Here is a 26,417-nt window from a genome sequence, read left to right on the forward strand (position 1 = left end):
ACAGCCTATGTGGCTGGACCCTAAGAGTGCAGTGTTGGGATGCAGGCTGCAGAGAAAGAAACCTGGAGGGGAATGAGAAACTGTGCCATCTGAGACTGAGAGTGTTCAGAAGTTGGGATCTCATCCTTGGGAAGTCATCGAAGGATTTTAAATGGGGAAATGATGTGATGAGATTCATGTTTTTCAAAGAATGTTTTTTCAGTGAGCTATCCTCCGAAACATCTTCTGTCAACTTCAATCAGCTAACTAATCCATACAGAACTATCAATTGCTTTTCTTTGCATATATTACTTTTAAGCCATATCTGAAACATATGGGTAGTTTCCTATTGTACTTTCACACTGTTGTCTAAATTAGAATCTGTACGTACTCTATCAAATGTATTGCTTTTGGTGCAGACTTCATAGAAACCATGAATGGGAGTCTGGTCTAACTTCCTCATTTTGTTCAAGGTGTCCCACTCCACCCTACAGCGTGCTCTATTAATATTTCAAATTTCATAACCAGGAAGTGGAAGGGCTGACACTCAAGTCTTGGTTTCCATAATGAAGTCTGCGTCAATAAATCTTCTGGAAAGAACTGTCTCTGAAACTCACAGGAGGGATTTAGAGTACCTGAAGGGTAAAACTGGGAAGGGAAGAGGAGGGAGGAGTATATTACTTATTACCCAGCTATCCAACAAGATGTTTATTGGAGAAAATTATCAGAGTGATTTATAACCCTACCCCATTCTCTGGCTCTCTTCCTTTTAACCTGGTTTCTATTTCTTTTCTGGGGACAGTCCCAGTGATTCCATATGATTTGGGGACATGTAGACACAAATAACCTCTGCACATCACCAATTGTCTAGTGACATTTGCTAGCCAATAGTATTTATCATGTGCTAATTTATAAAATAAAATTAAAAGCTGAGGATGGTTTATGTTGCCTTTACTTTCTATCTTAAATCTTTATTACTTTAAATTGTCATAAAATCAGAATCCCAGATATTGGAAGATTAAAAAAAAACTTTTTTTTCCTATTTTCTATGGAAGATTTACTTTCTGCATATTTTTTCATATCAAAGTTTAACTTTAGCCATATCTACTAAAGAAGACATTTTCGAAGCAGTGCAGCCACGTATTGTCATCATTACCATTCTGCTCCTACCACCCACAATACCCAGCATTCACACCTATCTAATACACCCCTGCTAGCTACAAACTTCACTGACCAGTGTTTTGTCCTAACCAGGTGGCACGGTTTCAAATTAGAATGATAACTATGTGCCCGCCCTTGCTGGAGTATGAAGGTGGAAGAATGAATCATTACGGATTCTCTTATTCCTCCTTTTTTATTTTTATTTTAAAATTTTTTCTCCCCTTCCCCCACCCCAGTTGTCTGCTCTCTGTATCCATTTGCTGTGTGTTCTTCTGTGACCGCTTCTATCCTTATCAGCTGCACCAGGAATCTGTGTTTCTTTTTGCTGCGTCATCTTGTTCTGTTTCTCTGCATGGGTGGCACCATTCCTGGGCAGGCTGCACTTTCTTTTGCGCTGGGCGGCTCTCCTTACGGGGCACACTCCTTGTGTGCGGGGCTCCCCTATGCAGGGGACACCCCTGCATGGCACGGCACTCCTTGCGCTCATCAGCACTGCGCATGGGCCAGCTCCACACGGGTCAAGGAGGCCCGGGGTTTGAACCGCGGACCTCCCATGTAGGCGGATGCCCTATCCATTGGGCCAAGTCTGTTTCCCTCTTATTCCTCCTTAAAGACTTCTTCCCTTTGCTGGAATATTGTCTAGGGATCCCCACTGCACTTCTGAGCTGCAGGTAGAAAGGAATAGTATGGCATTGTGAGCTGTGGCCGTAGCAACAACTTGGTGAATTCAAATGTCCTTAAGCCTCAAAGTAGAAATTTAAATAAGTGGGAGGGGAGAAACTGATAAAAAGTCACCTTTCAGGCTCTGGCATATTTTCTCTCTTTTCTTCCTCTGCTTTACAAATACATATGTAACACCTTTTGAAAAAAAATTTTTTCATAAGCAACCGGAAATTACTGTGAATGAAAAATATGAAATTCAAAGTATAGACTATGTGGCAAATTGTATAACTTTATAGCCATTGTGTAACATTGAATGGAATTATCTTTTTAAGAAAATGGTATTTGGAATTGCAATTTTTTAAAAAATCATTGAATTTGTAAAAACAAGATAATATCATCCAAACTTCTAGAAATATTAGGAAAAAATGAACAGTGGGAGCATGCTTGAATATTAAATTTAATATATTTTCAAGGCTCATATTTTTAAAACATTTACAGGTCTTTGTGTTTATTTCCAAAAATGGATACCACAGGGAACATGAAAGAGAAAGGAAACTGATGAATATTTTCTTTCTAATTAACAATGATTGGGTGTTTTCTTTTAAGATACAAGACATGAGTGGCTGGTATCTGACTGACATCTCCGGCCACAGGCGAATGACTCCCCAGCAGGATAACATCGATCTCCCCCAGCAGATAAGTGTCAGTAACTCAGAGGCCCAAAGAGCTTTGCCTCAGCTCTACTATTGGAGTGCCCCGCCTCCCTATCTGGGAAACAAGGTAAGGCCCTGCACTGCTTTAACCTGTCTAAAATGGAAATGGTTTTATTTGGTATTACAAAAAAAAAAAGGCAGATGAACTCAAATATATATTGTAATACAGCATCAGAACCAGCGAAATCAGATGGAATTGGGCATTTGGCCCATGTTGCAAGAGTGAGGTCTGTGGACAAGAAGCTCACGGGATGGTACCCCAGTGCAGGTTCTTTACATAGTTGATGTCCTATGCAAATTTTAAAAAATAAAAGACAAGTTAATGACACCTTTTGGGTATTTTGTGAAACAGATAATGGATATTGGAAGAAAGTGACTGTGTTTACTTGAAATGGCTGTTTTTTCTAGAATATTCTGTGGTGGTATATTTACTGAAGTTTTTCTCCTCTATTTCTATTTCATTTTGAAACTGATATTCAAGAGAGCTCTTTTTCTTCCACCGTGTATTAATGTTAATTGGAAATGGAATTTATTATGTAATTAATTAAATGCTTTCCTTGGAGCTAATGTAAACAACATATTTCCTGGAACTCAGAAGGAGAGCTACCTCTATAAGAAGTGCCAGATTGAAACCACATGTTGGTTTTGAAATCCACTTACAGATATGCAAAAACATATACAGATAAACACATGTAGCCCCCTCTTAAATCCAGGTTATTGTTTTTCCTTGTGGATTAATACAATCTCAGTAGGTACCTTGGTGTTTAGAATTTATTTCATTTTACCCAATAATTCATTGGAAACAAAATTTGATTTATTAATTTTAAACATGAGTAGTTGCTTATTCTGTGAGAGTTAATACCTAGTCAGTTCAGATAAATTACCCAGTAACACGAAAAACTGTGATGGTCACAGAAAAATCCCTTAGTAAATTGATGCTATTTAAAAACCTACTTTTTACCTATAAGAATGTAATGTTGCTTTTGAAGAAACCTTCATTGATTAAAAAAAAAAGTATATTTATAGTTAGTTGTTCTCCTGCATGGCATAACCAGCATTCAAATAGAAAAACTTATTAGTTCTTATGTTACTCAGTGAATGGGAACTGGTGGTGTTTAGCTGATGGAAAAATTTCAAATCATGGCTATCTTATTTTTAACAGGCTTCTAAATGCTATTATGAGAAATGTGTAAATGAATAGAAGACATTTCATTGAATATGTAGTTTGAAGAGCCAGTATATGTTGCATAAAATTCTGTAGCTGTAATAAAAATCTAATTAAACTTTATTTGCAAGGCCCTTTATGACAAGAATTTACTTTATCCTATTCTATTTAGGAACTTACTGTATTCCTAGCATGAATAAAATAGTAAGACTTGAATGTCTCTTGTTAAAAATTGCCAAAAACAAAAAATTTGCCTTTTTATTTTAACTGCTTTCAGGAGTTTAGAGAAGAGCCATGGGTCAAAACTGGATGGGTTTCAGAGGTCTTATTTTCTTGTCAATGGTGAAATTTATTTTAAGATAGCTTATAACAGAAATTTTCTTTGCCATATTTTCCATCATATCATTTTTGGTCATATGCTTTTTCCTTCTGTTGACTGAAAATCAGCCTGACAGAAGGAAAGCAAGCAAATGGGATATTAAATAGCATTGGAGCAAAGAATTTAGACATCCTGTTCGTAGTTGTTGGTTCCCAAAGATAACTTCCCTTATCCTGGCTGACCTGTTTCTTATAACCACCCACAGTGAAGTACTTCATATTCTCCTATGGATCATTTTCACATCTCAAAAAGCTATGCTTGTCTGTGCTCCAGTTTCCATTCAGTAAATAAAATGATGGTAACAGGGTGTGCAAATTGTTTGAATGTAGAAGACATTTTAAAAATGGAATCTGGAGGCCCTTGGTGGTTTACTGTCCGACATCTCAGTATGAATGAAACAATTTGCCTTAATAACTGAGCCATATAAATTTTTGATTCTACAGTAATACTGCAGTCTCTCACAAATTATCACAGTACATCTTAACTGTCATGTCATATCACGTAAATTATAGTCATGATGACATGCTTGGCTTGGTTGATTTAATATCTTGCTAAGGAAATGGAAAATTATAGGGCCTTGTTTGTAAATTCAATAAAGCCACTTTTCTAAATAGTTCAGGCTAAATTCTTTACCAGTAATTGCTGTTTGAATGAGAGCCATTGCAAGAAACTGACAGAACTAGTATTTCAAGATACAAGTGCATCTGTTTAAATACTGAATTTCATTTACATCCATGACCTGGAGGCTATGAGTATGTAAACTCCCCTTGCTTTAATGTTAATTCTTAATCTATAATACATTAATGAGATCCTATTAACTTTGCCTAAATATTTAGATACCTAGTTTTCAAACATTTCCCAAATAACGTGGTGATAAAACTGTTTTTAGCATAAGGGAGATGTCCTGTGAGTATTCTGTTAAAATGAAGATGCTGTGTGCCTGTCCCTCCCTTTTGTAGCACCTAAGATAAGAAAAGTGCCCTCACGTGAGATACGCTTTGAGCTGCTAACATAGAGGTCTGCCTGATCGTAATAAAACTAAAAAATACTAGCCACTTTAGCAAAGGAGTGCTTTATCCTCTGAAGCATTTTTATTGATTGTGGTTCCTCTTTGGACTAATGAGGTATAAATAAGTGATTATAAGTGTGCATGAATAGTAGATGTGGCCTAGAAAAACCTAACACATTTTTGTATTGCCTCTTTAAAATATTCCCATGATGCAACTATGAATGAATTCCTCCCTAGCAATCTTGAAAATGCTTTTCCTCTTAATGTGAGTGAATATTTGTCTCAGTTGGCACAACCAAGTGCTAATTTTTCTCCTCGTTCTAAATAGTCAATGAGAATTTACTCAGGCACCCACAGGGCTATACATGGCAGCATAACATTCTCAAAATGCTTGGCAAATGTTAATGCTTGATTTGGGGCATTTTTTTAAAGCGTGGAACTAGCCAGGAATGGAAAGAGCTAGATTACAGAGTTCTGCTGGTTTGCTACAAGCTGCAGCTATTCAGAAACAGTTTGGGAATTTCAGACTTGGGATAATTTATTGTTTTGGTAAACTAATGCCATTGGAACACTGAAATAGTCATTTACTTAAGGTTACCCTAGTGGTCTGAAATGGTTAGTGCAGCTTGCAGAAGCAGTTCATGCCTGTAAATTTCCCAGAGCTTCTCGCTCAGCCTGTGTCCTGTTTCTGCATTACTACTGAGATTTGAAAGTCTGTCTCTGAACATTATTAGATTAATTTTGTGCGATTTGTTCTTTATAAAACAATGCTTATTCTCTACAACATCAAGCTGTCTTTTGCTTTTTCTAGTCTAAAGAAGCTTTTAAATTATTTCATGTAGTTGTCAAGAATACTTGTCGCCTTAAATGTACATTTTGAGAGTCTGCTGACATATTAGCATCTGGCTTCTAAAAGTAATCTTTGGTAAACTCTGTTGTTGTGGTCTCTTGACTTTCGGTTCTACCTCACAGTTCCCAAATTAACGCTGTGGATTTGAAGGAGGAGATTGATATTTGAGACTTATAGGACAAGAAGCTAGTTTTTGTCACATAAAGGGAGGCTCGACAAATACTTTGTGATTGATGCTACATGTTTAACAAAAATAACAACAAAATGGTTTTGATTAGGTTGCTCAGAAATGATCCTTGAATTGAGATTTATGTGAGAGTTAGAAATGATTTCGATCTCACTAAAAAAATTAAATCTCACTACTAAGTAAGATCCATTTTGTTTTTGGCAGAATAATTTGTATTTGTGACTTCTTTACCTTACATTCCTGAAAATTGTTCCAAAATGAAGTTCAAAACCTTCTCTCCCATCCTTAACCTCCTCCAATTTATGTCTTAGATTAAATGGATTAAGTCAGAAGGTCATTATGAATGTGGAGAATGGCACGGTCATAAAACTAAATAGGATAAATCAACAATGATTGATTTTGTATTCTATGCATCTGATCAGATCAAGAAAGATTTGGCAATGGAGTAGTACCAAGAAGATTTGCTGCCTAGAATAAACCAATTGAATTATTAGGTGTAAATAAAGCAAATATTTTTTAAAAAGAAAAAAAAAATCAAGAACTCATTTATGTTGTGGTAGAGCCTGGCAACATTAACTCACCTAGGAGGACTCAACGTCAAACATAAAAATCTCCCAGCCTTACATATTTGACACAATATTACCTTGATATTTTTCCTAAATAAATTTATAAAGCATTAATTCTAATATTGCAAATTATTTTATAGGAAATAATTTTAATATTAATATATATTCTTCTGTTCTCAATGACTTATAACACGTGCAGTTTTGGTGGGAAGAGTTTACTTAATAGTAATTTCAATGAGCTTTATAATGTGGTTGTCAATAAAACTAAGGCAAAACTAAGGCAACCTGGGCTACACTGATAGGAGCTTACTGGTCAAGGTAAAGGAGGTGATAGTTACTTGTGAGTTTCTGCTTTCAGTATTTTAAATGGCATGACCAAGGTCATCCACTAATGAACCAAAGTATCCCAACTCATAAGTGAGTCACGATTGTAATCCAGATGTGCCTAACCCTTTTCAGTTAATCATTTTTTTTCTCAGTTATGTTCTGGCAAGTTATTTAGGTTTAGAATAGAGTTATTGAAGCAGCTTATCGAAATAAGAAACAATAAAGATATGAACATATGTAAATATAAGTTATTGAAATACAAAACAAATATTAATAGAGAGGGCACAAAGCCAAAGGCTTTTTTTTACAAAGCATTGTTAAGTCTGGCAAGATCAATAAAGAAAAAAGGAGGGCCACGCACATATAAACACTTTTAGAAATGTAAAAGTGGACATAACAATTTATTTCAGAAAATAGAGGTAAGGAATATCATGAAAAACTTTACACGCAATACAATGGAATACCTAGAGACATTAATAAATTTCTAAAAAAAGGCAATTTAGTAAAACCGACTCAAGAAGAAAAAGCTAAGAAGTCATATAAACATTAAGGTAATAGAATCAATAGTCAAAAAAGATCTTTCCACAAAGATTACCCAGAAAATAGAGCAGTGGGGAATACTCCTAAATTAATTTTATGTGCCGTGTATATCCTTGATATCAAACCTTGACAAGAGGGGTTGCAACAAGAAAATCCCTGTCCAAACTTACTCATGAAAATAGATGCAAACATTCCAAACAAAATGTTAGCGATCAAGCTCTATCAATGTATAAAAATGGTAAAACTAAATGGGCCATGGCAGCGATGTTGCTCAAATAGTTGAGCTCACGCCTCCCACATAGGAACAAAACCTGGGACCTCCTGGTAAAAAAAGAAAAAAGGTGTCCCAGACAGGCACAGAGAGGTGCAGACCCCCGCACAGCAAAGTGATGCACCAAAAAGACGATGCTGCAACCAGAAAGGGGGAAAAAAAACTCAGGGAAACTGATTTGGCTCAGTGGTTGAGTGCTGGCTTCCCACATACGAAATCCCAGGTTCAGTCCCTGGCCCCCGGTACCTAAAACAATACAAAAACTAAATGGGCCAGGTTGAATATATCAAAGAATCCAAAGTTGGTTTAATATTAAAAAATCGGTTTAAGTAATGACCATCTTGACTGATGAAAGAGGGAAATCAAAATTATTTTGACAGAAGAAGAAAAAGAATTAAGTAAAATTAAATAACCTTTCTTCCAACACTAGTACCAAAAAAGCGACTACACTAAAACCTGTAGAAGTATGTCATTTAATATAAAATGTTGAAAACGTTTCTTAGGATGATAAATAAGAAATAATCCTCACTGTCACTATTTTATTTAACATTGTGTTATAGGAGCTGGGCAATGCAGTAATATAAGACAGAAACAATGATTAGAAAGGAAGAAATAAAAGTGCCATTTATAGATGATATGATTATGTGCTTTGCAAACTCAGAAGAACCTACGTGTAAATTATTAATAAATAAGTCAAGGAGGGGGCTGTATATAAAATTCATTTTTAAAAGTCATTTGTGTTTCTTTACATCAGCAACAATCACTTTAATCAGAAGTCATTTATAATAGCAATAAATATTAAAAGCACCAAAGATTAACACTGTGGGGAAAAGCAAAGGGCAAAAAATAATGACAGTCCTTCTAAAGGAAGGCAGGAGATGGGATTTGAATCCAATCTTACCAGATACGAAGATTTAGTATATATTTAGAAAGATGTAGTGATTAATACAAAATGGTATTGGTATAAAAAGAGATGACCAGATGACGAGAATTAAAAAAAAAGAAAAAAGCCCAGAAATATCCCATGCATATAAGGATACTTGATTTTTACCCAATAGGCATTGTAGAGCAATGGGAAAATGGGAATAGGAAAGACCATATAAGAAATGGTTCTTAGACCACTGGTTATCTAATGATGAAAAAAGATCTTGCATATTTACTTTACATTATAGATAAAAATAAATTCCAGTCGAAACAAAGGTTTGAGTTTTAAAAATCACACTATAAAAGGACTAAAAGGACAAAAATACATTGGGATTTCTACTTCTGATCAAGATTAAAAAACAGGATCTAGATTTACCTACGGTAGACAACAAGAAAACTTGAGGAAAATGTGACACAACAGTTTTTAGACACTGGGCAACAAATGATTTAGGATTGTGATCCATGAGAAAAGAGAAACAAATGAAATGAGGTTTACAATTGTCCCAGATAATTGTCTGGGGGCAGTTGCCAGAGTGAAGTGCATGGAGGCGAAACCCAAACAGAAACAGAGCATCAAGATGAGAGATTGGAGCTTAGGGAGAACAGTGCAGCTAGAATTTGTAGGTCAGAGTAGTAGAAAGGAGGGAGCTGCACAGAAAGAGAGGGAAAGAGAGAGTGAGAGAGAGGGAGGGAGGGAGAAAGAGAGAGAAATCCAGATATCTGTAAAGAGAAACCTCTGGCCTGACAGTATTGAGTTGCAAATGCATGAGAGAAAATTACCTAAGGCTAGAGTAAAGAGCCACCAAAAAGCAATGAGGAAGGATTCTTGGAGCTGACACAGGTTTTGTTCATTTTCCCACCATTTTGAGGCCCTCAAAGAGAGAGGATATCAGGTAAAGTATTCAGAAAGCATTGCCTCTCTGTAAAGTATCTATTTTAGTCTCCAACCACAGGCTGCTCAACCTGGCAAAGCTGAAAAGCAAGGCTTAAAGGAATTAAATATTTTTTAAAAATAGGGCGGTGGACTTGGCCCAGTGGTTAGGGCGTCCGTCTACCACATGGGAGGTCCGTAGTTCAAACCCTGGGCCTCCTTGACCCGTGTGGAGCTGGCCCATGCACAGTGCTGATGTGCACAAGGAGTGCTGTGCCACGCAGGGGTGTCCCTCACGTAGGGGAGCCTCACGCGCAAGGAAGTGCGCCCTATAAGGAGAGCCGCCCAGCATGAAAGAAAGTGCAGCCTGCCCAGGAATGGTGCTGCACACATGGAGAGCTGACACAACAAAAAGAAGCACAGATTCCCTTGCCACTGACAACAACAGAAGTGGACAAAGAAGACACAGCAAATAGACACAGAGAACAGACAACCGGGGTGGGGGGTGGGGGTAAGGGGAGAGGGGGAAAGGGAGAGAAATTAATAAATAAATCTTAAAAAAATATATTTTTCAAAAATAAAACAAAAAACAAAAACAAAACCCCTGCTTGCCATGACAAAGTCCAATACTATTTAATTAATTACAACTTAATCCAGCACCCAACAACTTAAAATTTATATTGCCTGGCATCAACGCAAAAATTAGCAGGCATGTAAAGAAGCAGAACATATGACCCATAACCAGAGAGAAATTCAATAAGAAAAGACCCAAAAATGACAGAAATGATGGAGCAAGCGAAGAAAGATGTTAAAATGGCTATTATAAATATTCTCCATATGCTCAAGAAAGTAGGAGAAAACATGAACATGATGAGGTATAGAATAAAAGATATTTTTAGAAGACCCAAATAGAACTACCAGAGATGAAAATTACAATGTCTGAAATGAAACATACACAGTATGGAAATAAAATATTTGATTCTGCAGAAGAAAAGATTAGTGAACAGAAAGACATGGCAATAGAAATTATCCAAAATAAAGCACAAAGAAAAGATACTTAATAAGCAAAATCTCAATAGCCTATGTGATAATACCAAGCATCTAACAAACATATAATTGTACTTCCAGAGGGAGAAATGGAGTCAGGGGACATAAAATATATATTTGAAGAAATAATGGCCAAATTTTTTCCAAATGTGATGAAAATTATAAATCTACAGATCCAAATAACTAACCAACAAGCAAACATAAAACATAATGAGAAAAACAAAACCCAAATTAATAAAACTTCAAGAAAATTATGCCAAGGTACATCAGAATCAAATTATAAAAAACCAGTGGTAAAGAAACAAAAAGAAAATCTTAAAAGCAACCAGAGAAAAAGACAGAACATGTACAGAGGACCAAAGGTAAAAATGATTGCAAATTCTTGTCAGAATTATACAAGCCAGAATCCATGGCAGAGATTTTTAAGTGTTGGAAGAGGGAGAAAAAAATAAAGACCAAAAGAAAAAAAAAAAAATTTGTCAAAAAAGAATTCTTTATCAAATCAAAATATCTTTCAAAACTGAAGATAAAACAAAGACTTCTTTAGAGAAAGAAGATAATCCATTGACAACAGACTTATACTAAAAAAGAGTGTTAAGGAAAGTTGTTGAAGCAAAAGGAAAATTATATCAAATAAAAATTTGTATCTTCACAAAGATTAAGAGGTCAGAAAGGTACATAATAGGGAAGTAGACTTGGCTCAATGGATAGGGTGTCCACCTACCACATGGGAGGTCTGCAGTTCAAACCCCGGGCCTCCTTGACCCATGTGGAGCTGGCCTATGTGCAATGCTGATGCGTACAAGGAGTGCCGTGCTATGCAGGGGTGTCCCTCACATAGGGGAGCCTCACGCGCAAAGAATGCAACCCATAAGGAGAACCGCCCAACGCGAAAGAAAGTGCAGCCTGCCCAGGAATGGCGCCACACACGGCAAGCTGACACAATAAGATGACGCAACAAAAAAGAAACAGATTCCTGGTGCTGCTGATAAAGATAGAAGCGGTCACAGAAGAACATACAGCGAATGCACACAGAGAACAGACAACTGGGGGGGAAGGGCAAGAGAAGGGGAGAGATAAATAAAAAATAAATCTAAAAAAAAAGGTACATAATAATGCCTTCTTCACTGTTTAACAGTTAATACAGGACCTCATATCAATCATTTGTTTAGGCATAGGGCCTAACACAATAGTTACTGCATGAATGACAAGCACATAACATTAAAATAGAATTTCAAATACTTCTATAAAATTTTTTCTGTGAAGTTGTTAAAAGGAAAACTATGCCATAGTAAGAGTGTAAAAAAGCCTTACTTACACAGCTCCCATTCCTTATCTCAAAACTAGAGATATAGAAACCAGCATCAATTTGAAAATGTTTCAATCAATTAATAATTTAAAATATTAAATTTTTAAAAATCTCCTTTTTAATAAGTTTTTACATTCATGTTCCATGTGCAACTCAGTGGAGAACAATCAGGAACCAATGGATTGTTGGTTCTGCTGCACTCCCTCAAGCTTTGTGGAACCCATCCCCGATATGATGGCTTCTTCCATTTGCGACAGATCCATCAAGTGTTGTTGAAGTTCTGAACCTATCATGTTCAGAGTGTCTTTTTTGCATTCTGGGTGTTTTGTATATTCTTTTTAAATTGTTTTTGGTCATAAGAAGAGCAAAGCTGTACAGAAGGATGGGAAAGAATGTAGTTTAATTAGTTTCACCTTAAAATCTAATTGGATTTTCCACCCAATTCCAGGTCTGAGGTAAAGGTGGTAAATTGAAAATTAATGACTGAAGACTAGTCCTCCAAACAGCAACCATGTGTAAACTAATTCTTTCTCTACCTGACATCATTTCTATAATAGAGACATTTAGGGTTTTCAAACAGGAGATTTTTCTCTCAAGTAAATATGATAAGAAGATGCAATATCAGCAGTATTACTTATTTTTTAAAAGGTCATTCAAAATATGTTGGGATTTTTTTAGTATCTACAGTGATTTGGGGGTTAAGGCGAAAGACAACAGGGAATATAAGTTATTTTCATTTTCTTAATTTTTAACTATTGAAAAAATCTAATAAACACTTCCTCCAGTAGAACTAAAAAAAAGTACAACATATGGCAATATCATAGTGACCTTAATTAAGAGAAATACTTCTTAAAGAAGACAAAAATGTATAAACAATAAAGAAACAATAATAATGAATACTACATTAAAATTAAGAATCCTGTTCATTGAAACACACTGTAAAGAGTGAAACAATCAAACAGGAAAAAGATGTTTTCAAAAACTAGACTGTTGAAAAGCATCATTTCCATTATAATGCTTATCACATAATTCCTATCTATGATATTTAAAAATTCCTACAAATCAAAAAGGAAAAAATAACAAAAAATGGAAAAGGAAAAATGTCATAAAATATGTACATACTTTTCATTAAAAAAGTAATATAAATGATTCATCAATGTATGAAAATAAGTCAACCTTTTTAGAAATTGAATTTAAAAGTTCAGAAATACCAACTCTTGGCAAGGACCTAGAGCAAAAAGAATGTTCATTTCCTGTTTGTGTCAGCAGCCTGCTAAATTGGTAAAGCTACTTCAGAAAAAAAGTTTTTCTCTATCAAATAATAAACCAAATATTAAACACCTAGAAATATGATCATCAGTGGAGTGGAAGAAACAATAGAGACTGAAGTTAACCCCTGCCTTAAATAACTAGAAAACTGGACAAAATATATGTGTCATAGTATTCAGAGGTGCACAATGGACAACAGCAGTGCCAGACCATGATTCCTGAAAGCAGGAAAGGGAAAATATAGGCAGGGGGATTCTTTATCACATCAGCCTACTGTCTAAAGGTGGTTTTTAGGCTATGGGGCAGGGAGAAAAAGTGTAATATGAGTTCAGCAACTGAGTTTTGGAGACAGAGATTGGTGTTTAGGAAAGTCAAGCAGCTAGAATTTGTAAATTAGAGTTCCAGGGAGGAGAGAGTTGCATAAAGGGATCTGAGATATCTTTAGGGAAGATATGTCTTTGGCTGAGTATGAATCTGGTTATTAATGAGAGGCCTGGAAAAGACTCTAGAAAGAGAGGCAGAACAGTTTTCAGAACTGACAGAGAGCTCATAATAGTTTGTGTTCCTACCAACTAGAGAGGAAAGATCTCATAATACACAAGACATCAGGCAAAAGGATGATCTAACAAAAATGGACCTATTTTATGTCAAACTTATTTCCTACACGTGCACATTAAGAAATCCAAAACCCTTTAAGGAATATATAAAACCCAGGAGCCAACAATATAAATGACAATGCCCAGCATGTACTAAAAATTACCACACATGCAAGGAAGCACGAAATCATGACTTATATGCAGGAAAAAAAAGAAAATAATTGAACAAGACCCAAAAATGACTGATGATTTCCAAGCTCACAGAAACATTAAAACAACTATTACAAATATTCTACATATATTCCAAAAAGTTAGAAGAAATATAAAATATGTATTTCTTAAATACCCAAATGGAACTTTGAGAGATTAAAAACAAATCTGCATCTCTTAAAAAAAAACAAAAGGGAAACGGACTTGGCCCAGTGGTTGGGGCTCCGTCTACCACATGGGAGGTCCGCGGTTTGGACCCCAGGCCTCCTTGACCCGTGTGGAGCTGGGCTGCGCTGATGCGCACGAGGAGTGCTGTGCCACGCAGGGGTGTCCCCCGCGTGGGGGAGCCCCACGCGCAAGGAGTGCACCCCGTAAGGAGAGCAGCCCAGCGGGAAACAGGGTGCAGGCTGCCCGGGAATGGCACCGCACACATGGAGAGCTGACGCAACAAAAAGAGACACAGATTCCCGTGCCGCTGACGGCAGCAGGGGCGGGCAAGGAAACAAGACGCAGTGAGTAGTCACAGGGAACAGACGGGGGGCGGGAGAGAAATGGATAAATAAATTAAAAAAAAAAAAAAAACTATAGTGAATGAGATTAACATTAGAATGGACACTGGATACTGCATAAGTGAAGGAGAGTGAAATGGAAAACAGCAAAAGAACCTGTCCAAATGAAGCAAGGAAAATAAAAGGAAAATTTAAAAATGAACAGAGAATCAGTTATCTGTAATTATACTCCCTGAAGGATAGGAGAGATGGGGAAACAGAAAAAATATTTGAAGAAATAATGGCCATTTTCCAAATTTCATGAAAAATATAAACCTACACATCCAAGAGTTTCAATGACTCTCAAGTACAATAAATTACCAAGGTATATCATATACAAATTTCTAAAAATAAGTGATAGAAAATGTTTAAAGTTCCTAGAGAATAACAGACATATTATATACAGTGGGAACAAGGATAAGAATAATAGCCGACTTCATGTTGGAAACAAAGTAAACCAAAAGATGATAGAGCAACATTTTTGAAATACTGTAAGAAAACATAATCAACCTAGAATTCTCTAGAATTCTAGAATAGGTTATTCTCCAGCACATGAATTGTTCAAAATTTAAGGTGAAATAAGGACTTTTGAGACATACAAAGGCTAAAAGAATGTTATCCCAGCAGAACTGTACTACAAGAAATGATACAGGAATTCATTTGTCCAAAAGGAAATTGATTCCTAATGCAATATAAATCTGCACAAAGGAATGAAGAGTACCAGACATAGTAAATATGTGCAACAATATAAAGATTTTTCTCTTACTTTATAAATCTCTTTAAAAGATAACCAATTGCTTAAAATAAAAGTGTATTGTGGGGTATATAACATAGTAAAATATATAAAAGCAATGACAGAGTAGGCAAGGTGAAATGTAAACATACAGTTGTAATATTCTTATACTATTGTGAAGTGGTATGATATCACTTGAAGATAGATATAAGTTGAAGAGGCATACATATTATAAACCCTAGAGCAAACTCTCAAAAATAAAATTAATAGTTAACATTAATAAAAACAATAATGGAGATAAAATGAAGTCATAGAAGTTGCTAATTAATCAAAAAGAAGGAATTTAAGAAGGAAAAAGGAAAAAAGACAAAAAGTAAAAATTAGCAAGATAGTAGAAATAAAGCTCAAACATACTGATAATTATATGAAATATAAATGGCTTATATACCACTAATAAAATGGAGCAATTGTCAGATCAATAAAAAAGAAAGATCCAACTCTATATTCTTTATAAGTAATTTATCTAAAATAAAAGACAGGTAAGTAAAAAGGTAGGAAAACTAATACAGATAAAACTGGAATGGTTATATTAATATCAGAAAAAGTAGATTCTCGAACTAACCAATCTAAAGGTTTTATATTTGGACTATACCTCCTGGATTCTGATAATGGTGATGGTAAAGTTATCCACAAATGTGGTATAGTGGTATTTATATTAAAGGTTGAATTTGAATTCTATATTAAAGGTTAAAGTTGAATTCTTCTGTAACAGAGGCCTTTACTTTGGCTACCAATGTTATTGCATTAATTTTACCAAAGTGTACATCATGATGTAAGTTCATCCACAAATATGTGAACTATGAAATCTCCAAAATGACAGTTTTAAGACTGTTGCTACACCTCTTTGTTATTGCATACATTTATTTTCTAATCAGTTACTGATGACAGAAATCCTGAATACCCTTAAATGCCTAAGTCTTCAATGAAGCAAGGGATAGTGAGATACTTATCACACTTATCATGTCATTTGCTTGATGAGATATGAAGCTGTGCATGTTAGCTCTACTCTGCTACCTTCAAAACACACTGTAGGTATCTCAAAAAGCTAACTAGCTGATATAAAAGTTTTCTCTATGCTGCAAAACTGCCATTTAAGTGATATAAATCTATTTACTGACAAAAATTAATTCTCTCTGATTGTCCATTTTTATTTTTAATGATATCTTTTCCTATTACCACCAGATGCTATGTCAGATAGCAATAAATAAGGTGACAAATGGTCCTTTATCAAATGGTTTTCACTGATTTAAAGATTACCCAGATATAAATTATTATAGCATACAACCATAGAAATTCACAAAGCAGTTGGCATTTATTGACTATCTGCTGTGTGTTCAGAACAATTGTGAGTGCTTTACACAGTTCTAAGAGGGATGCTGAGCCCCTCATTTTGCTTATAAAGAAAGTGAGTTTCAACCACATTAAGGTATGTGTCCAAGAGCACAAAGCTAATATGGCAGAGTTCCAGCACTGAGTCAGATCTGTGTCAGGCATAGGAACCAAATCCTTAATCAAATATAACCAGAAAAATGCTGAACCTGGGCATCTCCTTGTATAAATAAAAACATTCAATCAGTTCTCATGATAATGAAGAAATAAAAATAGAATAAAATATTAATTCTTTTTAAAACTCCTGTAATTTTTATTTTTGTTATAACAAATGAAAGGCAAATCTCTCCAGTATCTAAAGAACTCCTAGAAATGGATAAGAAAATGTGACGGCCCAACAAAAAATGAACCACCTATATGAACAAATAGTACACAGAAAAGGAAGTACAAACGTTTTTTAAATATATGAAATGATGTTCAATTTGACTCATAATATGATTACACAGAAACCATTTGTCATCTATCATATATTGAAGATAACAAGATGGATATTTCACTCTATTACTGAGAACTTATAGGACAAGGATCTTAGTAAGCTGTTGGTGGGGACATTCATTGGTGCAGTCTAAGAAAACCAGTTTAGAAATCACCAAAATTACAAATGCACATATTTCTTCACATTATAATGTCTCATCTGGGAATTTACTCAACAGGATATATAAGCACGTGCAAAATGACATTTATGTAGTTATTCATTCCAAAAATTGTGAAAGCCTCAGAATTGCCTATTAGTTAGAGAATGATTAAAAGAATTTGGCATATCTATTCAATTAAATATCATAAAACTAGGAATAAAGAAAGTAGTAGGCTCTGTGTATACTAAAATGGAATGAAGCAATTACACTGTTGTGAATTAAATCTAGAACTAGAAGAGTATGTATATGACTATCATTTGCATAATCGAAAGGGGAGAAAAAGAATATATGTTTGCAATTATAAGGCTACATTGCTCTTTAAAGTCAAATCTTACATTGTAATTGAGGTGAAATTATCTCACAAGCCTTTCTTCTACTGACCCACTCCAGTACAGATTTCTATCAAAGTTGTAATACAAGAAATTTCATCTCGAACCATCTTTATTTTTATTTCTGTTTGATCTATTATAAGCTGTCTAATTTTCTATACTAAACCCTGCAGTAAAAATTATTTCTTGTAGTGTGATCGCTTAATAAGTATTAAGTGCCCCAATCCTATAAGTTTAATTAATCCCAAAGATTCAAATAGCATTCTTATTTTTACAAGTATTTTCACAAAATTCTTTATTTTCAGTGGGCCAGTCAGAGAAGCATCAAGCTTCCGTTTTTATTTCTGAGGTCTTCTCATAATTTCCAACAGTTGCAACTGAGTCAAAGGTGCTCTGTTACCTTACTTTTTCTGTTGTTCTCCCTCTATTCTTGGGCCTGAGATCAAAGTAGTTAAATCAGACATTTGACACATTGAGAAAGGATCTATGTGATAGGACCCTAATTTGAAATGTGATGAATTATTTAATAGGTAGTTTGTTGGGTGATTGAAAATTACCTACGAAAGAGTGCTTATCTCCTTGAGGCACATGAAAAGCTAACGGAATTGGGCCAATTAGATGGACTGTCTCGTCAATGAGTTGTGACCTATCAATGGTAATAGCTTATTATGATGATAAATGAACCCATGTCTCAAACTGAAGCCTGAGTACACACTTCAGCAGTTTCTTTGAATCATGAGGCCATTACCTCTCAACTTCACATAAACAGCAGTGAAAGCTGCGGAAGCAGAGAGCATGCGTGGCTAGACAGAGATGACTATTTTACTCAGATGAATATATTTACAGCAATTTCCAAAGAAACATCCACTCCACTGTGTGTTTTACACCCCAAATAGTGAGCATATGGCATTTCCTACATAAGTAAGAGAACTGTCCACTGGCTTTATCATTCTGAGACAACTGGATTGTTTGTTTCTTTAGGTTTTGTTTGTTTACAGAGCTTGAATTCCTCATTCTTGCTGACCCCCTGGTTTAATAAAATTTCACAACAAAAAATCTTATCCTGAAGATGTTTATAATATACAGGCAAGTGGTTATTTTACTTAATTTAATCTTCTTAATCCCCAGGTTATATTGATTGAGGGACTCTTCAGAGACTCCTTAATTGTAGAGAAGTTTATGACAAATAGTAGTTGGAGTCATGCAAGTGTAAATAGTTTTTATTTTTAAATAAAATAAATGTCAAAACATCTTTAAGTATATATTGAAATTTGATGATTTTATTACTCTACCTTAGCAATACTCCTGGTTTTAGAAGAATTAGGGAAAGTGGTTTTTGTATATCAAGATACATTTATGTATTAGTCAGGTAACTTCTGCCAACTTTCCCAAGATAGGTTTGAAAAATACCTGTTGATCAAAGCTAAGTTTTGAAGTTATTGCAGTAAAAGAGAACCCCGCTTTGACTAAATCTCAGTAGTATCTCAAAAGGGGACAGTTGGAGGAGGATATTTATGTTTTAGGGGAAAGGTTGGTTGATTTCAAGGCAGGTCTTGCATGAGAGGAAACTAATTGGGAATGGGAGAGTTTATGATACAATAGCTTTGGATCTGTTGGTAAAGCAAGAGTCTTGAATTAGAGTTTGAAGGTCAGGCTGTTAGTCTTGTAATTAAGTTAGTTTAGTTGGATCACAGTCTTAACTTTCAAAAACAAGGCTTTCCTGGAGAAAGCATCTAAGTTATTTTTCAGATAAAGTTTGTGTTCATATCTAATACTAATTGTGCTCTTGATCAGATACTTTTGACACTACATTGGAAGCAACGGGGATCAGGCCACTGCTTCAGAGGCATCTGGAGTCTTTATTAAAAATAGAGATTCATTCCATCAGAACATCTGGGAGAATGTGTGGAACTCTGCATTTTCAGCATGCTTCCCAAGTGAGTCTTCACATATAAAAATTTGAGGCCAACTCTTTTATGATTACTTTTAAGAATTACCAAAGATCAATTAAGTTTCCATGGATGATTACCAAGATTTATACTTTCCAGAGCTTAAAAAAAAAAGCCTGCAGGATTCTTTAGTCTGAATTCAAAGATTGACATTCTTATCCAGTAGTTGAGCCTGTACAAGGAAACCCTAAAATGACCCCTTCTTGTCTACCACAAAAGACCATGTAAATCCGAATCTATTAATCTCATTAAAAATAGAAACACATACAAACACATTCATGGACACACCACACACAAGAACACATGTTCACATGCAAAATTAATCTTAGAAAGCAGCTGTTTTATTTTTTAACAGGAAGTCTAAAGTGCACTGCCATTAGCATATAGAATGAGGAAGAAAGGAAACTTGGCAGGGACTGAATCTTGCATGGGGGAGGGGCAGTCAATTTCCGATTCTACATGAGGGTCCAGTTATTCCTGAATATGCTTTCACAACTCTGCGACTGGAGCTCTGTTACCAGACTAGCCACATATAAACCCCTAACTTCTCTGGACCTCAGTTCCTTATCTGTCATAATTTCTTAGCTATGGAACCTGTTTTTCAAACAAAGTCTTATCAGAACACCAAAATACAAGAACAATGGTTCAAGTAGGTGACAGAGCAGGTGCTTGTGACAGAGGGAGACAAGGCTGGTTGTCTTTGGAGGCAGAGAAGCATCTGGTGCTGGTTACAGTGGAAGACAGGGCTCGAAGCTCTGTCTGCATTCTATCCCATGGCCTTGCTGTGTTTTCCCATAGAAAACTAGGTTTGGCAGAACATGGTTTAAAAAGTAACTTTGGCAGTTTGAGATTGTTTTACGAATCCCAGAAAAAGAAAGATTATATTTGTAAACTAATCTGTTCCTCAGGGTGTGATACCCTTTGATTACATTGAATTCGGTGGATTAGATGACTTGTTAAGATCCATTTAGGGCTTCTGATTGGACTATGTCAGTGGGACTTGACTTGGGGTGAGTCTCCACCCCCTTACTGGATCTGATATAAATGGGCTCACACGGACAGACACAGAAAAAAGGAAAACTTCCATGTTTGATTCTGCCATGTGCGAGAAAAGACTCCACTTTTGCCCATAGTAGCTGCAAGGAGAGAAGCCCCAAGAGACAAGCCCTGTGCCTGGTTGCTCACAGCTGAGCTCCAAGAGACAGTAGATTCTGGAGCGGAAGGCAGGGACCTCAGCGGAGATCTGCAGCCCTCTTGCTTTGCCACGTGACAACATGCCAGGATCTACGGTAACTGACTTTGGTGAGAAAGCATCTCTGCTGATGCTTCAATTTGGATATTTCATGGCCTTGGATTTATAAGCTTTTATCCCAAATAAATCCCCATTATAAAGGCCATACCGTTTTCTGTTACTCTGCATTGGCAGCCCTACGGCAAACTGAAAGAGTAAGAATCAAAAGGACTTAGAAAGCCTTTTATGGATTTAAACTTTTATGGTTCTAACACAGAATGGAATCATACAATCACCTGACTACTAACAGTGAAATAATCCTAAATGAAAAATCCAAAATAGTGTGAAGTGACTACATGACGTCAATTGAAAAGAAAAAGTTTTCCTCAGCTAGGCTGCTTTCCATCCAGATGCTTTGCTGACACATAGCCCAGCTAAAGAACATGTGGGGAGTGTCAGAGCAAAGCAACTGAAGTGAGTCAAGGCCCTGAACAGTTGGTGTTCAGACCCCATCATTTCTTACCTAGATTACAGAAAAAGCCCTCTAACTCTCCTTCTGTGCCTAGCATCTCTAATATTTCATTCACATACCTGATGGAGGAGGATCTTTATAAACCTCAAATTTGAATACCTCAGTCCCTATTTGAAATGCAGTTAAAACTTTGGAACCATTTCATTGGTAGTTCCCTGGCCTCATTTCCCACCTCAGGAAGGAGGCTTGTGCTCCAGCCATTAAATGCCTGTAGAGATCTTGGCTCTTCATGCTTTCCTGTCTCCTTCTCTCTGGAACTCTTATATCCAGTGATCCTTTCTCTGGGCTTCCCCTCTACTTTTTCCCAGAGTGATTAATTTCTAGTCATTCCTTCAAAACACAGACCAGCATTGACTTCTCTAGGAAAGTTTTCTGACACGCCATCTCTCAGCAATGGCTGCGTTAGGACTTCCTTGTGCCTGAGCCTGCCCACCCTCCACCAGGCAGAAACATTCTTCTTTGACACTCTTGCTAAACTGTGGGTTCTTAGAGGGATGCAGCAGGATTCTGTTCATCTTTGTACCCCTACAACCTAGCGGATCGCTTTGAACAGAGTTGAAACTTAATAAATCCCTTGTTGGGAAGCGGATTTGGCTCAACAGATAGAGCATCCGCCTACCATGTGCGAGGTCCAAGGTTCAAACCCAGGGCCTCCTGACCTGTGTGATGAGCAGGCCTATACTCAGTGCTGAAGAATGCAAGGAGTGCCATGCCATGCAGGGGTGTCCCCGTATAGGTGAGCCCCATATGCAAGGAGTGAGCCCGATAAGGAGAGCCACCCAGCATGAAAAAGGTGCAGCCTGCCCAGGAGTGGTGCCGCACACAGAAAGCTGACACAGCAAGATGACACAACAAAAAGAGACACATTCCCGGTGCTGCTGACAAGAATGCAAGTGGACACAGATGAACACACAGTGAATGGACACAGAGAGCAGGCAACATGGGAGGTGCAGCAGGGAAGGGGAGAGAAATAAATAAAAATAAATCTTAAAAAAAAAAAATCCCTTGTTACCTAAATGAATGGATGCTCTGTGTAAACAGTAATTATTTCTGTTTCCATGAAAGATAACCAAGAGGAAATATAGGTAGAATTCTCCTAAATAGACATTTTTTGAAATCTTAGAAAAAATACTTGGTTAGAATTTCTACAGAAGTGCCTGTCTGGGTTTTCTAAATATTAAAAAAAGAAGAAAGAAAAAAATCCTGGGATCATTTAAGGCCACTTGTGTTCAGAGCCAGGAGGAAGAGCTAAATCGTCTGCCAAATTCTTCTCCAGCTTTATAATTTTATGTGCCTGAGCAACATTGTTTGAGTAAAAGCTGTGTTCTTTGTGGTTTAGGAGGAAGCTAAGATGTTTTGGATATTTACATAGAAACAAAGAATTTCAAAACTGGAAAGAACTTGAACAATATTCTATGTACCGATGTTTTTCATACTGTGTCCTGTGTGGTCCTCATGTGCTAGAGTAGGAGATCCTTCCCCTCTTAAACCAGGGTGTTGTTTTGCATGTTGGAGAGTCCATGAAATGGAATTTGGAAACGAAGCAGAGACTTACAGCTTCTCCTGAGATCAGACTGACACTAGATTTATGACTTGACTTCCACTGCAGATCCCTTTCCATTTTTCTATACAAGACGTAAAAAAATAATAGACTATTTATTTTATGGCCAAGGCAGGTTAAAACCGTGTTACTTGTTTTCAAACACCAATTTAGAGTTTAAGCCATCAAATTTAAGAAGTTAGTTAGCTAAGCTTAATTTGCTTTCACTTAGGAAGCAGCTGCCCTTCAAGATAATAAAATAAACACATACAATAATATTTGGTCAGCTGTGGCTTTTAATTTAAATGTTTGATTTAGTGCTGTTTAGTCTGCTGAATTCCAAAGTATTCTCTGTGAGAGAAGCTTACACATTTTGAAGCATTTTAAATGTTTATTGTGATATCCTAGGTCTGGATATTCCTCCTGGGTCTTTCTATTTCTCTACATCCTCAGCTTATCCATGATCTGACACTGCTTTGGCAACACATATTTTCCAATAGACACAATATGTTCAGAATCTGAAAATTTTTCTAAGTAACAAAGACAAGATAGGCCATTTCCTTCTTTAGACAGAGGGAATCAAGTCACCTATAAATTGACTTTTTTGTTCTTGGCATCTCCAGGATATGGAGATCCATATCCCAAATGGATCCAAAACCCCATGTAATGCTTATCATCCAAGAGGCTGAATAGGGCCTAAGGTGATTAATCAATATCAGAGTTTTGGATTCCCAAAAAATGCATGAAAGGATATATAGAGTATGTTAGCTGCCTTTCTAACCCAGTGAGAATAATGAGGGATGCTGCTTTGCCACCATGAAACAATAATGCATTTCTGGAGAATGCCAGGAGGCTGAGGGATATATATATATTTCTTAAGTCTAACCAGTGACAACTGTGTGTATTATAACAAGAAGTATGAAGTAAAATAGCCCTGATTTTGTTTCTAGAACCTAACCCTCAACTAGCTGTGAGATCTTAGAGAATTTTCTTGAACTCAGTCACTTGATCCATAAAATGTCGGTTGTAAAAGCTACTTCATAGAGTTATGAAGATATAATTAAATCAGATACATAAAAAATCTGGTATGTAATATGAACCCTCTTGTTTTTCCTTGCTATATCCAGAAAAAGTAACTTGTTTCAGTGATTATATGATTGATTCCAGTAGATTAATTGAATCTGGGGGGAGAAGGTGTTCTTTTTTATTTTTTATTTATTTTTTTTAAAGATTTATTTATTTATTTATTTCTCTCCCCTCCACCCCTCCTCACCACCGGTTGTCTGTTCTCTGTGTCTATTTGCTTCGTCTTCTTTGTCCACTTCTGTTCTTGTCAGTGGCACAGGAATCTGTTTCTTTTGGTTGCGTCATCTTGTTGCGTTAGCTCTCCATGTGTGCGGTACCATTCCTGGGCAGGCTGCACTTTCTTTCACGCTGGGCAGCTCTCCTTATGGGGCACACTCCTTGCGTGTGGGTCTCCCCTACGCGGGGGACACCCCTGCGTGGCACGGCACTCCTTGCACGCATCAGCACTGCGCATGGGCCAGCTCCACACGGGTCAAGGAGGCCCGGGGTTTGAACCACGGACCTCCCATGTGGTAGACGGACACCCTGACCACTGGATCAAGTCTGCCGCCCAAGGTGTTCTTTATTAAAAAGTATCCATGGAAATAGAATCAATGGCTATAAACAAATTGCTGCTAACTCATTTAGTAGAAGAATAATGATTGACTATGGAGGACAAAATTAAACTTTACATGTGTTAGAAATCATGAATCAGAAAGCAAATTCTGTTTTACAAATGATAGATAGATAATCACAAAGCTACTAAGAAATGTATTGTCTGGTTATACAACTATAGTCATTTGCAGCCACATTCTACCTAATAAACACCATGTAGAGATGGAAATTTGTTATTTCGTTCCTTTGTTTTCTTGGCAGTTCGAGGGTAAACTAAGATCACTGAGGGCATGCCTTCCACACATTAGAGGGTCCTTGAACATATTCTGGCACAATATACAAATATTGATAATTCTTATAATCAAAATGAAGTTCTTTGGAGTGAGGCTTGGAGACATGGTTATCTGTATAGCCTTGAGCTAGTTTTACGATAGGTTCTTCCTTTTCTAGAATATGTACTGAAAAATAGTATAAGTAGGTATTAATTATTGATTGACATACAAAAGACATTTTCTCGGGGTCATGTCAAGGTATTCATTATGATAAATACTAGTCAGTTTTGAATCATGGAGGGATAGATGATATCCATTTTCATTCTAAATAGAAATTTTTTCATTTTATTAATGTGTGAATATTAACTGAATAAATAATAAAAGAGCACTAAAAGTATAATCTCAATATGCTATTAATAATGTATGATTTTTTTTTCACAATTAGAAAATGCTTGAAAATTATTGAGATTACTTGGAAGGGTTATAATTATCAAAAATACCTATTAGACCTAAACATGTCTTAAGACCTTTGTTTTGAAATTAGATTTTGTTGCAGGAAAGGATAATTATGTTCTTAAAATACAGGGAAGTGTAGGGAGTGTGTTTTGAATACAAAATGTATAATTTTACAATCTCAAGTCTAAAGTAATTATTTTTTTTCATATACAAGTTGAAAATTCTGTTCTGGATAACTAGTTGATGTCTATTAGCTTTGTAATTATGTTAATTATGTAAATGTACTTGAATACCAAAAGGTTTGGTCAGTCTTCAAAATCTTTTTGGCAATTATCTACTCTCCTTGGGGTCAAATTCAGCCTGCCCTTCAAATCAGAGAAAAGACTGCCAAGGGCTGCTTTCAGTAAGCTCACCATAGTAGTCTGGAGAGTTATCCACTGCTAAAGATGTTTCTCCTAAAAAGTTCCCAAAATTCTTCCTGTGGAGATCATCTATTGCCAAGTTAATAGTAAATTCAAATCTATTCACTTTGGAAAACTGCTCCAAAAGGGTAGAGACACTTTTGGGTATTTTTCGTAGCGAAAAATGGAGGAAATTTTGAAACAAATGTCAGATTTTCTGGGGAACATCAGGATGTAATCTACTCTATGCTGTCATTTATGGATGGACAAAGACAGCTTCCTATTACAATAGGCCTGGGACAGTTCAGTCTCTATAACTGGAAGATACAGTTCTGAATTTCAGAAATGAAAGACTTTTGTGAAAGTTCTCAAAATGTTTCTTAAAGGTCCTTAAGGAAGATGACGTCAGCCAGTAGCCAGTTATTTGGGATGTATTCCAGAGATTCCATGTGGACATTGTGCAGTCAAGAAATGTCTCTCTCTTTTTACTTCTTAGAAGTGCATGGAGGAGGAGATAGTAGTCACTTTTAGGTTACTCCAGTGCTATCTCAAAGCCAAATGCCCTGGCTCACATTGCAAGAATCCATCTGAATCCAGCCTTTCTTCAAAAACCTCTTCTTTTTCCT

General features: G+C 36.2%; 1 protein-coding gene across 1 annotated transcript in view; it reads left to right on the forward strand.

The window, feature by feature from the left end:
* Window positions 1-26,417, forward strand: part of LAMA2 (laminin subunit alpha 2) — a 588,895-nt gene that overhangs the window by 267,945 nt on the left and 294,533 nt on the right. The window contains exon 12 of the mRNA XM_071218658.1: window positions 2,410-2,583. Within this exon, the coding sequence (XP_071074759.1) occupies window positions 2,410-2,583 (174 nt within the window). The remainder of the gene's footprint in view (window positions 1-2,409; window positions 2,584-26,417) is intronic.

This window comes from Dasypus novemcinctus, chromosome 11, assembly GCF_030445035.2.
Source record: "Dasypus novemcinctus isolate mDasNov1 chromosome 11, mDasNov1.1.hap2, whole genome shotgun sequence".
NCBI classification, from domain to species: domain Eukaryota; kingdom Metazoa; phylum Chordata; class Mammalia; order Cingulata; family Dasypodidae; genus Dasypus; species Dasypus novemcinctus.